The sequence below is a fragment of the Aspergillus sydowii genome, assembly GCF_001890705.1.
Source record: "Aspergillus sydowii CBS 593.65 unplaced genomic scaffold ASPSYscaffold_2, whole genome shotgun sequence".
Taxonomy (NCBI): domain Eukaryota; kingdom Fungi; phylum Ascomycota; class Eurotiomycetes; order Eurotiales; family Aspergillaceae; genus Aspergillus; species Aspergillus sydowii.
In genome coordinates this window covers 1441708-1454345 of record NW_024467860.1, presented here as the reverse complement: position 1 = coordinate 1454345, position 12638 = coordinate 1441708, and the positions used below count along the sequence as shown (strand labels likewise).

At 51.2% G+C, this 12638-nt stretch overlaps 6 protein-coding genes across 6 annotated transcripts; 3 read left to right on the top strand and 3 right to left on the bottom strand.

The window, feature by feature from the left end:
* The first annotated feature begins 186 nt into the window (after positions 1 to 186).
* ASPSYDRAFT_631744 (alpha/beta hydrolase) lies at positions 187 to 1955 on the top strand. The gene is made up of 2 exons (XM_040850225.1): positions 187 to 1818; positions 1887 to 1955. The coding sequence occupies exon 1, from the start codon at positions 656 to 658 to the stop codon at positions 1667 to 1669; it is 1014 nt and encodes a 337-aa protein (XP_040706033.1). The 5' UTR covers positions 187 to 655; the 3' UTR covers positions 1670 to 1818; positions 1887 to 1955.
* Positions 1956 to 2200: 245 nt separating this feature from the next.
* Positions 2201 to 4277, top strand: ASPSYDRAFT_27875 (serine hydrolase domain-containing protein; the record flags this gene model as incomplete). The annotated part of the gene is made up of 4 exons (XM_040844449.1): positions 2201 to 2765; positions 2822 to 2941; positions 2992 to 3247; positions 3308 to 4277. The coding sequence occupies 4 exons, from the start codon at positions 2201 to 2203 to the stop codon at positions 4275 to 4277; spliced, it is 1911 nt and encodes a 636-aa protein (XP_040706032.1).
* Positions 4278 to 4606: 329 nt separating this feature from the next.
* On the bottom strand, positions 4607 to 6604 carry ASPSYDRAFT_85919 (rDNA-binding RNA polymerase I transcriptional factor; the record flags this gene model as incomplete). The annotated part of the gene is made up of 1 exon (XM_040851579.1): positions 4607 to 6604. One exon carries the CDS (start codon positions 6602 to 6604, stop codon positions 4607 to 4609), a length of 1998 nt encoding a protein of 665 aa, XP_040706031.1.
* A 947-nt stretch (positions 6605 to 7551) lies between these two features.
* Positions 7552 to 8304, bottom strand: ASPSYDRAFT_27873 (uncharacterized protein; the record flags this gene model as incomplete). The annotated part of the gene is made up of 1 exon (XM_040844448.1): positions 7552 to 8304. The coding sequence occupies one exon, from the start codon at positions 8302 to 8304 to the stop codon at positions 7552 to 7554; it is 753 nt and encodes a 250-aa protein (XP_040706030.1).
* A 340-nt stretch (positions 8305 to 8644) lies between these two features.
* ASPSYDRAFT_629348 (uncharacterized protein) lies at positions 8645 to 9481 on the top strand. Its single transcript, XM_040850192.1, has one exon. It carries the CDS (start codon positions 8985 to 8987, stop codon positions 9342 to 9344), a length of 360 nt encoding a protein of 119 aa, XP_040706029.1. The 5' UTR covers positions 8645 to 8984; the 3' UTR covers positions 9345 to 9481.
* A 1193-nt stretch (positions 9482 to 10674) lies between these two features.
* On the bottom strand, positions 10675 to 12351 carry ASPSYDRAFT_27871 (rRNA-processing protein PWP1; the record flags this gene model as incomplete). The annotated part of the gene is made up of 2 exons (XM_040844447.1): positions 10675 to 12040; positions 12101 to 12351. The coding sequence occupies 2 exons, from the start codon at positions 12349 to 12351 to the stop codon at positions 10675 to 10677; spliced, it is 1617 nt and encodes a 538-aa protein (XP_040706028.1).
* Positions 12352 to 12638: the final 287 nt, after the last annotated feature.

Sequence of the window (12638 nt, the reverse complement as noted above, 5' to 3'; positions counted from 1 at the left end):
TAGCGAGCCCAATGGTTCTTGGGCAGCTTCTTGGATATCCAGGGGGGAGGATCAAGAGCTAGACGTGAAGAGAAGGCCAAGAGCTTATAAAGAAACAAGATGCGATCTCAGCCTTAGTCTGGGATGGTATGGTGGAAAATTCAGGGCAGGGCGTGATGTCATACAGAGGGAATTGGGAAGAATCCGGGAGCCGCTCCAGTCAATCCAGTTGTAGCATTTCGCCGGGCAGGCCGACATCATCATTACTCTAGTCTATTTACTCCCTCCAGGGACGCGCTCCAGCTTCTCCTTGAAATCCTCCATCTCTCATGTGAACAATTGGACAATCGCTTGGCGCCCTCGGTCGTATACAAGCCTCAGCCGGGTTGACTTCTCCGCAGAGACCCGTCCAGCCCGCTTGGCTTGCACCACCCTGCGGCCGCATCTTGCCTCCTCATGCGCATCGCTCTCGTTTCTCCGTCTCTCTCTTCGTTAAATTCATTCTCTGTCCGATCTGCCACCTTCGATTTGCGAGGCCGGGTGTCAGATACCCGTTGTCCAAATTCTACTCGTTTTGTAACTGCCGTTGGCACTTGGCTTCATAAAATCACCTTGCCAATCTCTACTGTTGTTTTGTCCACTTGTCCGCCACATCCACCTGCACGGTGTAGCTATCATGGCTTCTCGCTGGTGGCTGTATGTGCAGGCCATTTTTTGGCGCTTTCTGATGCGCTTGGGCATGTTTTTTCATAATATTCCCCCTCCGCGTCCTCCGAGAGTGACTTTCTCCCGCTCGTTCCCGTCTGGATCCTCCAGGGTCAACTTACAGTTTTACTGCCCATCGGGCTATTACAGCGGTCGCAAGGATGGCTGCCGGCTTCCGGTTGTCGTGAACTTTCACGGAGGTGGTTTTACATTGGGAGGTCCGACTGACGATTCGCGATGGGCGCAAGCCGTATTATCCGAAGTTGGAGCCGTCGTTGTTAGTGTTGGTTATCGCCGGGCTCCCGAACATCCGTTTCCCGCCGCCGTTGATGACGGTGTCCTGGCTCTTCGGTATTTATCCAAACATGCTCAAGAGTTAGGTCTTGACATCTCTCGCGTTGCCCTCAGTGGCTTCTCCGCTGGAGGGAATTTGACCGTCACGGTGCCCCTGCGGTACCGAGACCTCCTTCTGCAGGCCGAGCATGAGCGCTGGCTGAGCCGGGCCGACTCGACTCATCAACTCGTGGATGCAACCGCCAGCGAACTCAATATTGTTGCGCTCTTTTGCTGGTATCCCATCCTCGACTTTGATGAGCCCCGTGAACACCGTCGTGCAATGAGCATCAATCCCGACAAGACGCTCCCGGCTTTCTTCACAGATCTGTTTGATGAAGCTTACCTACCAGACCTCGAAGAGCGTCGGTCGCCATATGCGTCGCCTGTGCACGCCACCGATGAGGCATTACACGATTCATTACCGCACGATATATTTTTCTATATTTGTGAGTGGGATATGCTGCTGAACGAGGGCCAACAGTTTGTCCGTCGGCTGCTAGATATCAACAAACACGTGCGCGCAATGATGATCGAAGGAGCGCGCCACGCCTGGGACAAGTCACCGAACCCTTTCCGGGATACCAGGGACGTGAACATTCTCTACCAGGATGCTTGCGCTGACATGAAGACCATCTTTGGGCAACGATGATTGCCAACTCAACGTTGCTGGTTTGTTTAATTGTGTTTACCATATGTTGGCTATTAGAGAGTTTGTGCGGGCACATTTATTGGCATGGCGTTCAGGTTAGACTGGCCATTTGGCGTTTGAGCAATGAGGCATATCCTTTAGAGTAATAAGCAAGCGTTCCATGACAAGTTAACTCCCGAATACGATCGTATTCTCCATTTTGCTGATCATGCTCAAGGCGGCGATCTGCTCGTATTTGCCGTCAATTCAAGGGCGATCCCCAGGCTTGGCAGCCCTTTTTTCGCCGTCGCAAATACGACACCTGCCGAATGCGGAAAGCTAGAACTGCCATGTCTTCATGCGCCTCTTGATACTTCCAGCATGCCAATAAGATGTCAGAATTCTTCGCAGTTTGGGTTTCCGCTGGAGACAGCATGCACACTGCAATCCGTCATGAGGGTTGGCAAATATGCACTACAGATATCTATATAAACAGACCCCCTTCTCAAGCCAAGATGACCGCAGATGCGTCTCCCAACGTCAACGGTCGCTATGAAGATGCAGATTCTCTCCTTATTAACCACTACCGGCTTCTTCGCAGTTTCGTCTGCCCAGCTCCCATCACCACCTGATCTTATCCCCTCTCCATCCTACACTGGGTGCCCCCCAGATGGCCCTCTTCTCCCTCGCCCAACCGACCTGGCCAACTCAAAATACATCCAAGATGCAGCAAACAGCCTCTCTAATAAGCTAGACTCCGCCGTAGATGGCGAGATTAAAGCTGGCTGGGTTGTCGAGAATGTCTCCTTTTCCCTGGCCTTGGTCTCTCCCTATGGCCCCTCCGGGGTTGAAGACAATGTGAACCCTTTCTGGGAATATCACCACCGGGGAAAGAATAACGAAAAAGGTGCTTCGAAAGTCAACGGCGATACGCAGTACCTGATCGGCTCGGTATCCAAGGTATTTTCGGATCTGATGGTGCTCAAGTCCGGTGTCGATCTGCAATCTCCCGTTACAAACTTTTTGCCGCAGTTACGATCAAACAAGTCCAAGATTCCGTGGGAGGACATTACGCTGGAAATGCTGGTTGATCACCTGGCAGGCGTTCCCTCTAATGGTGAGACTGCCACCTTCTCTTCTTCGAGAGCTGGACCTGGATACTGATTGATCTAGTATTCTACGAATTCTACTTCCTCAATTCCTTCCACGAGAGTCTAGGGCTACCGCATCTTAATGACTCTGTCTATCCTGACTGTGGGGTTATGGGGCTTAATGATGGCTGTACTAAAGAGCGTATGTTTTACAACTTACAGTAAGCAAATGCGTGTTCTAACGACTTTTAGAACTGATTCAAAACCTTCTCTCAAAAGAGCAGGTCGCCCCAATAAACTCGCGGCCTATCTATTCCCAGCTCTCATTCACTCTCTTCACTCTCTGCCTCGAAGCTCACACCGGCAAGAACTACTCCCAGATTCTGGAAGAGACAATCTATGAGCCCTTAAACCTGGTCAACTCTGGCGTGTCTCCAGGAGACACCGAAAGAGCAGCCATTCCTCCAGGACCTAACGGATGGGGAACCGACTACGGCTTCAACGCCCCGTAAGTGTTTTTGCAGTTAAAGTCCAACACCCTGGAAGAACCAGCTAATATAGTCATCAGTGGTGGCGGGCTGTACTCCTCCACCAACGACCTAAGTACGTTCCTCAGCACAGTCCTTAACAAGAGCATCCTCGACACCCCCGCGGATGTGCGCCATTGGCTCAAGCCCCGATCTACCACTAGCTCCCTTAATACTCTCGTCGGACGACCATGGGAGATTCTCCGTACAAGCGACGTCCTTTTCCCCAAGCACGCTCACACTGTCGACATTTATGGGAAGTCTGGCGGTGCAATAGGTTACATGGCGCAAATTGCCGCCATAGACCAGTACGGCATTGGCGTTGCTGTTCTCACAGCCGGCCCCGTCGACTCCCTGGATATCCTCTACCGCGCTGTTTTAGGGACATTCCTCCCAGCGATTGAGGAAGAAGCAAGGTCTCAAGCCCGACGACTAACTGGGACTTGGACTTCAAGCCCCTCTCTTACGAATACAACATCGTCTGACAACGCTTCCAGCACCGAGAGACTAAAGCTAACACTCGACATCGACGACGGCACAGGCTTAAAACTCGCTTCTTTCACTCGCGGCAACAGCTCTATCATCAATGCAATCAAGACCATTTGGGCCGCCGAATTCCTACCCGTTGGAATCGGCATCCTCCCTGATGAGCTCCGGCTTTACCCTACGGGCCTGGAGACACCCATTCCACCTTCAGAGGCTTCTGCGCTGATTGCCCGGCACCGTCGCCGTCACCGCACTCGTGACTATAAGAATAGTGCCGGCGGTGCACAGCTTGTCCGTCAGGAATGGCGCATCAATTTCGACATCATCCCCCTTGGCGGTTCACTCATGTCTGAACTCCCGGGCCAGAAAATCGCCACACAATACTGTGGTTCATGGCAAACGGTCGACTGGATGACGTACGGCGGAATTGGTCTAGACAAGTTCGTCTTTATTGTCGACAAAAAGAGTGGGGACGTCATTGGCGTTGAAGCTCCAGCGTTGAGAAGCGGTTTGTTGACGAGGTAGCTACACCCCTGGTCTGATTCGTGTCGTTGACTTTTCAATTGTACATGTAGATTGTTTCTTTTGTTTTCCTTTCTGATATTCTTTATTCCCCCCACCTTGCCGTTTGTTTTGCCACTAAATTTGTTTAATGTTTATATATTCGTTTCATCTTGTTCCTGAGGTTACATGGCCTTGAGTAAATTTCATATCCTAACATTACTATGGAAGATAGATTAGGTTAGATAGAAGGTCATCATATGTCATCATGTATATTTCCAATGTTTTTTTGCCGACATTTTGATATCACATAATATGTATGCTATAACATGACGGTATAGCTATATTCCAATTCATTCATGATCCGTTTCAGTCCCATCACTAAAGTCACTATCCTCGTCGTCATCTGACTCCACCTCATCACTGTCATCATCGTCATCTCGGTCGTCAAGACCAGGAATCCCGCGCCAATTCACATAATCACCCTCTAACCACCGCCGACTCCGCGGCAATTGGTAAGGGTCAAACGGGAAATAAGCATCGAGCTGATAGCCGAGATCATCGCCGGCGCGAGTCTCACGCTCAACCTGGCTGAAGCGGGGGTCTGAAAGAGCAGCAAGATTGCGGTATGTAGACATGCGGAGGCGCTTGTTTGTTTCGAGGATAGTGAAGACGTAGATGAAGTTGAGGTGTTGGGACATGCGAGCGAATTGGGAGACAATGGCTGGCGAGCAGACCTTGAGGGGGTTAAGTTTGGAGAGAATAGCTTTGTGGAGGACGTCTCGGATGGAAGGGGGGAAGACGATGTCTTCGGGTTCGAGGTCGTCGATTTGCTCGGGTGTATCGCCGTCGATGGCGGCGGTTGTGAGGTCCCGCCAACGGAAGCAGAAGATGTATAGAAGGGCTTGGGCGGTGGAATAGAAAGGCCCGAAACGGCGGAGGTCAGGTCCTCGGCATGAGGGTTCGTAGTCTAGCCGAAGAGAGTTTAGGTGTGTGCCAAGGAGGTCGAAGACGTCGCGGACGACTTCGCTAGAGATATGCGCGCCTCGGGCGACAAAGCTGGCGAGGTAGGCGGCGGCGGATTGGCGCAATATGGCGGGTTGCGCTTTGTTGAAGATGAGCTGAACGCACGTGGCGGCGAAGCGATCAACGAGGACGGGGGAGCATTGGGAGAAGTGAAAGAGGAGGAATTGTGAGTGGCGGGAGCGGTAGGTAGGGAGGATGATGGTTTGGAAATGGCTGAGTAGGAGGTCTAGGGCGTTCTCCTTGTCGTCGAGGGTGCCTGATGTGAAGGGTGGTGAATAATATTCAAACAGAGTATCAATCATGCCGTCAAGCTTGAGAATGTTCTCCTTAATTGACTTTAATCGTCGAGATTCTTCCTCGACAGACTCGTCACTCATCACTGAGGCGTTGTCATCATCATCATCGTCCAAGTCCTCGGCGAACATCACGGCCTCTGGGGAGATGTCGTGCAGGACGTCCTCGCCCTCTTCGTCCTCGAGGTCTTCCATGTCCACTTGGATTTGCACGTCTATCTTGACCAGTTTCTCAGTAATGAGAGCTAGGATGTCGGCTTGGAGTTCTGGAGCATATCTGATAACTCTGACAAGGTTTTGCGTATAGGCGATGTTGGCCTTTGCTGAATCGGTATCGAAAGGGAACTGAGTCGATATTATGGGTGATAGAGACCCGCTTCCAGACGGGACCAGCTGCATGACGTGGCGCAGGGCCATATGAACGCGGGTGTAAGCCTCGGCAGGATGTACATGGGGATACCCCGGTAGTCTGCCTGTGCCTTTAGGGAGCTCTCCCATATAGTTGGTCAACATCTTCAGCACGGATCCCAGATAACTTCCCTGGGCTGCCGCAAGGTTGCCCAAAAACCGAATGTACAGCTTGACGTACGATTCGTCCCGCCCGAGCCACTCGCTGGCCAGTACGGCGCTCACTAACCCGCTGCAGCTCCGATCCAGCGCCGCCACATTCGAGAGAAGGCCCATAAGATGATGTTTCAATGTATTGTGTGTAGGTACATTCGTTGGTGGCATGTTGTTCGTATTCTGGCGCCGGGGACTTGTCGTGAAGATCTCCTTGACTCGATCGTAGGCCTCACTATCGCCTCCCGAAACATGCCGTTGAATTGCCCGTCGCACTTCCTCTCGCACCACCGCTGCGCTCTTGTCTGTTGTTCCATGGCTCCCGTTTTGAACCTTGTTGTTATATGGGATCTCTCGCATTTCGACGTCTTCATCAAACTGCACGCGAGCTTTTTTCCGAGGACTAGGCTGTCCATCTGCATCATCAGCAATGGAGGATGCGGGCGAGAGTGACAGGTCCATTTCCTCCATCCTGTGTTTTATTCCGGCGGCGGAGCTAGGTGTCTTAGAGCTCTTTAATATGGGCGCTGGTGAAGACGTTATCATCTTCGAAGGTGTATGTAGTCCCGTCGCTGGGCCGCGCGAGGCGCTGGAGAGGGAGACCATGGGTAATAACACAGTTGATCAAATCTAAACTTTTTGAGAAAACAAATGCAGTGCCTGCAACTGCAACATTTGATGCGCTTTAAATGACTCCAAATGCCAAACAATAAGAATGGAAACCGAGCACACGACAACGCGGTGGCTACAGAGGTTAAGCGCTCTGAAAGAAAGAATGCACAGGGAGGAGCCCCATAAGTTGGTCCATCACAGTCGAGAATTCAGGATCTCTACTCTCGTGCGTCGACCGAAAAATGATGACAAACTATTGAATAGGCGTGAAAAATCGAAGGAGGAGAGCAAAACGCTGCTTGAGGTCAAGAATCTTGAAGCGGAGAAGCAAAAGTGGACTTCATGGATTTTTTTTCTGTGGGGCATCGTGTGGAGCCTGAGGCCACAATACCCGTGACCGGCGCGTGATCAACGCGACCCAACCCTACAAATTGCCTATTGCGGTTACATAGCATTCTACAAGGAGGCAGCTGAGTGTACTCTGAATTTTCATTCATAATTCTAAAACTAGCACTAACTAATTCTCTTCAGTTTGAAGGTCCGCTACCAGAAGCAGTGTATAGTACCCATGACACATCTCGAATAGAGATTACACAAAAAAATGCAGGAACGCGAAAAGTGAGATATTGTTCCGTAGCAATACCTCCCGTGGTATATAGCGAACAGCAATCGAAAGCAGTAGTAGGTGAAAGGTCGTAAAGGAGTGAAAATCGGTTGGTCGTAATATGTATGACATCGGCGGAAAGGCCGGATGTCGAGCCTTTTCTCTCCGCAGGAGTAGAAAAGACGTTTTGGCTTTTGATATTTCATAGCCAGGATGTGGAAGCTATCGGGCCCAGCCGATCGTCGAAGATACTGCCATAGAGATCTTCGATCTCCACAAGATAGTCGTTCGCTGAATACTTCTTCAATCCCTTGCTGTGCAAAATTCGCTCCTCCTCGTCAAAGAGTGGGGCTCCCCCAAACTCCTCAACCACTTCGTTTACTTGCTCCAGCTCCTTCCCAAACGGATGCGGCTCGGCATTATAGTCATCGTAAGTTGGTTGAACGGGAGTATTGGAGCGGTTCGCGTGTAGCGGTGGAGGGGACATGCGCTTCATGGAGCGCTGGCGCGCTAGCTCCTGGTGCGTTCGTTTGGTGTGAGAAAGTGCACGTCTAGGGACCATTGGGGCATCATTGGAGGATGTCGTTGACGAGGACGACCGCGGATGGCTTGTCACAGTCGCAGACCGTTTTGGGAAATATCCTGAAAGTGGATTTGGCTCGGTTGGCGATTCTTCGGGTGAGGTGATTGGTGAGGGGATGCCGTGTTGAGTGAATGAAAGCTCTGAGTCGTCGGGCGATTGTAATGACGAAGCGGAGGAAGAAGACGCCGAGTTGAGATCCGGCGCATTGTAGGCAAGCATATTCGTGGTAGACAGGAGCTCTACCGGTCCCGAGATCTTGCCTCGCTTTATCGTACCGGAGGAGAATTTCGGCTGACCCTCACGGTAAGGCATCGGCGAAGACACCTCAATGCGCTTGGAGCGCTTGGTAAACGCCCGAGTAAGAGTTGACATTGTGATCAGCTGCGCATGTACTAAGCGACAAGGTCAAGTCGAGAGTCCCGAATACTTCGAGTTTCGGAACAGGCCCAGTGATATATGTTTCCTTTCGTAAGCTGTTCTTGGTCGCTTGTCGAGTATTTCCTATTTTTAGAGATACCCGATAGATCGTTTTCGACACTTTTGTATTGAAGTTCTCTTGGCAGGAAGACAAGAATGTGCGGTGGTCGATCGCGGGAGTGGGGATCCGTAAAGAATGGAAGATCTATCAACGGATATCCGTTATCAGATATAGTCGTACGTAGTCTCGTAAATGGAACGGCTTTCGATGTGTTAATGAATGAGCGCAGGAATCGAATCCCGTATTTCTCTCTTTGCACAGCAGAAAGAGATTCAATGAGAGTTTTAAGTCGTTCTCCGAAGAGGGGAGGCTGCCTAACTCAAGGGGTGTCGAGTTGCTGCAGCAGCGCAAGATTGTACAGTGAAGATCTGGGCGGACAACCAGGACTCGCCAAAGAGAAAGAAGAGAATTGAAGAATATAAATCCAAGGACCAGCACCTAGAGAAGGAAAGAATCTAGGACGCTCCGATCAAGGACTGGAGAATGGAAAGGAGAGAAGACGGAATCCAGGACGGAACCTGGAGGAGAGAAGGAGGAAAGAAAGCGAGGGAGGCAACGGGGTCAAGAACACGAGATGGAGGCCAAAGGGTCTGGGCAATCTGGGCAGTGGGCACTCTCAGTGTGTGCCTGTCGGGCCACTCACTGCCCGTCGAACCGCGATCTTTGTTCAAACTTTGCCCACGCTTCGCACGCTCTCCAATCCGAACGCCCGAACCAGACGAAAAATCTGACGTCCCAGGTTCTTCTGTTCGCCCTTCAGTTTGGTTCTACTGAGCGATTTTCAGTTTTTCGACAAGGAACCACGGTCGTCTCCTATCTGAGTCCACGGTTCGCTTTAAGGCTGAACCTAGACCCTCCTTCCTACCGCCGAATTTTACATGGCAACCAGGTGCCACTTCTCCGATGGCAAAAGCCAGAAGACAGGGCCAGCTGATACTGCCGATGTGGGAATCATGGGCCTCTCGGTTGTCAACTTGTCACACTTCCAGGCCCGATCATCACCATGAGGAGTCGAACAGGATGGAGTGAGGACCTGAAAGCTAACATGAATCTAAGGCTATAATTGGCTGAGCTTTGTCAGACGAAAATGAAAGTCAATCAATTTCGACCAGTCATCCCCTGCCGGATCAGCCCAAGGTGTGCTTGCACTCGCGCCGGTTCACTTTGGCGCCAGGAACGGGAACGCCGTGGCCTCTCGAAACGCCCGACTACCTCAAAGTGGTGGGGGATGAAACAGCGATTATCCGCCGACTCGTCTCAGGACGATAAATCCAGGTCCTTTGACGTTGCATCCATTTCGGAGCGGAGGAAGAAATCGCCTCTATGCGAGGGATCGTGGTACTCTCGACCACATCGGCGACTTTGAACACAGCAGACCTTGACCACAAAGGACAAGCAATCAGCGTCATCTGCTCTGCTGTCTGGACACTTCCCTCCCGAACCTGGTAGACTCGGTCCAATAATCGTCAATGTTGGCCAGACAAGTCGTTCCCCCACTCTCGTGGGGCCGACCCTGGAAACCCACCGTTTGTCCACGGCTTCGACAGTTCGACTGGACTGACCCGGGATCAATACATTTGCAGAACGTCAGAGACAGTTGACACAGTGACATTGAAGGAACTGCTGGAGGGATAGTTGTAAGAACAACGCATCCAGCAAATAGTTCATGCAGCTGGACAGAACTGGCGGGTGATACGTCCACATGTCCAGCCCACGGGACGAAATCCGTTCCCGTTTGAGACTCGGATGCTCTCCAGTGGACGGAGTACTTCCGAATAACTGCTCAGTCTGGGTGCTGTAAGTAAATAACGACACAATACGTCTGCTAGGACACATCCAAAGTGTCTCTCGACGTCGTAATACTATTGTCAATTATTGAGAGGCTATTATTGCACTGTACGGTGTAGTCATTGCGGTCGCATGGTTTTGATTTTCCAAGGGCCCATGCTTCATACTCAACCGCGTAAAGGGAAATCACTATGCAGATCGCGGTCCAAGTAATATCTCTGATACTGGGTGAAGTTTTGGTCCACGACGAGAACGGCAATCAAGTTATTTGCAGAAAATTGATAGCAAGTTGATAAAGGATATTTGCTAGTGGCATTAGAATGTCAATGCTCTGAGTAATGGGTATCTCAGCTTTTTATTGCATGTTAACTGACGGCTAATAGAGAACGCTATATAAAAAACCATCTAATATTCTAATATAGCCGTCAGTGGGGCCTGTGCGGTTCTCAATGAATTTTATTGCAGATTTAGACGCTTTAATCCTCATCCATCGATTCCCAGCCATCCGCGCCTCCCGCAGCACCAGTCTCCGGCGCACCATCGTCATCCGACTCATACTTATCGGGCTGCATACCCACCATACGTTCCTGTACATCGCCCTGAAGAGACGGCATGCGGGAGACGAAGGCCCGACGCACTGCCGCGTTGGTTGAGGTGTCCCAGATCTGAACAGAGCCCTTGCTTCCCGCCACCGCCAGGCGGAACCCAACTTCAGAATCCGGCGCAAAGTTAGTCGAGAAGACTTTACCCACTTCCAGTTTCCGAGAGACAACCATGCTAGGCTTGTCGTTCTCAACATTCCACAGTTTGACTTGCTTGTCAGTGGATCCTGTGGCGATGAATCCGGGGATGGCGGGATTGATATCGAAGGAGGATACGGAGGAGTCGTGTGCCTGCAAGGACCATACTGGCTTGGAGTCCTTGGGTGTGGCAGGCACGTTTCGAATGTCGTACCGGTAGACCATGCCACCGTCGGTTGTAACGTAGAAGTAGTTAGGATCGTGCACGTCCCAGCGCACGGTCTCGACATCGGCGTCCACGCCCCATCGTGCCTGCGAATCGGGGGACCGCATATCCGCAGCGACGACGGTTCGATCGTAGCTACCACTGAGAAGGACGGTGGACTCTTTTGGATGCCAGTCTAGAGAGCACACCTTGTCTGTGTGGTGGCTGTATGATTTCGCGCTTTTGGCGGTGTTCAGGTCCCATAGTTTGACGGTACGATCGGCCGAAGCGGAAGCTAGGAGGTTGCGATGTTGCCGGTTGGCAGCAAGGGCGAGAACGGAGTCAACGTGGAACTCATCATTCGCCTTGGTCTTCTTCTTCTTCTTAGACTTTTTGGAATCGCCTTCCGCGTCCGCACCGCCCTGGCCGAGAATGGCATTGGGGTACATGGAGTCCACAACATCCAAATCCCAGACTTCAATATCAGGTTCCATAGTTCCCACGGCGACAAAGTTTCCTGTCGTGGTAGCGTTATCAGCAGATTTCCCAACAGGGAAGTCCAGCCATTCCACACACAAAGGGATGGCGGGCAACATGATATCATGGTGCACATAGAGGTTATCCGCCGCGTCCTCGTAAACGTAGACTTCAAGGTGAGCCACCTCATCCTCGACCTTACCCGCCACAAGCAAGTTATCCGTAGGAAGAATCTGTAGCTCCTCCCGATCTTCATCTTCTTCTTCCTCCGGAACGATTAGGTAAGGGTCCTCCTCGTTGGGTTCGTGGTATGCTAAAGACTTCACATTGCCGAACATGGTAATTTTTTCGCCATCCTCGTCCACCTCGTCGCTATCGTAGTGATCGAGATCATACTCTTTTAACTCGTCGTCGTCGTCACTGTTTCATCCCAGTTAGCTCCCACCGATACTAATCAACCGGCAGAATGGGTGAACCCACGTCGTCTTTTTGGATGCATCCTTCTTCTCGGCTTTCTCCTCAGTATCATCCTCCTCCATCGCATCATCATCATCCTTATTCCCAGAGTCGCCATTACCCTGTGCCGCGCTCAGATCCTCTTGTGCATCTTCCAGCTGCATCCGCGCAAGCTTCGATATGCGATCCATCTCCTTCTCATCAATATCGTATTTCGTGGGGAATTGGGCTGCGACGCCGCGCCGCACCCAGGCGGAAGTAGTGATCATAGACATCGTTAGAACCAATTAAAAATAAAAAATAAAAAATCACAAATCAAGGAAATGTGAAAATAGAGGGAAAAAAAGATGTACTCGAGACAGGAGCACACCCCCGTATCGATGCAAGGAAAAGCCTGGGCCGAAATCAAGAGCTCCCCAAGAGAAAATGGTCTTCAGTTCACCCCTCCAAAACTTTTGCTTTTCCTGTTTCTGTAGATTTTTTTTTTTTGGCGAGGTACTGTTTCCGCCCGGCAGAAATACCTACCGCGTTGTACACCGCCTCTATGTCATTCCATTCTCGG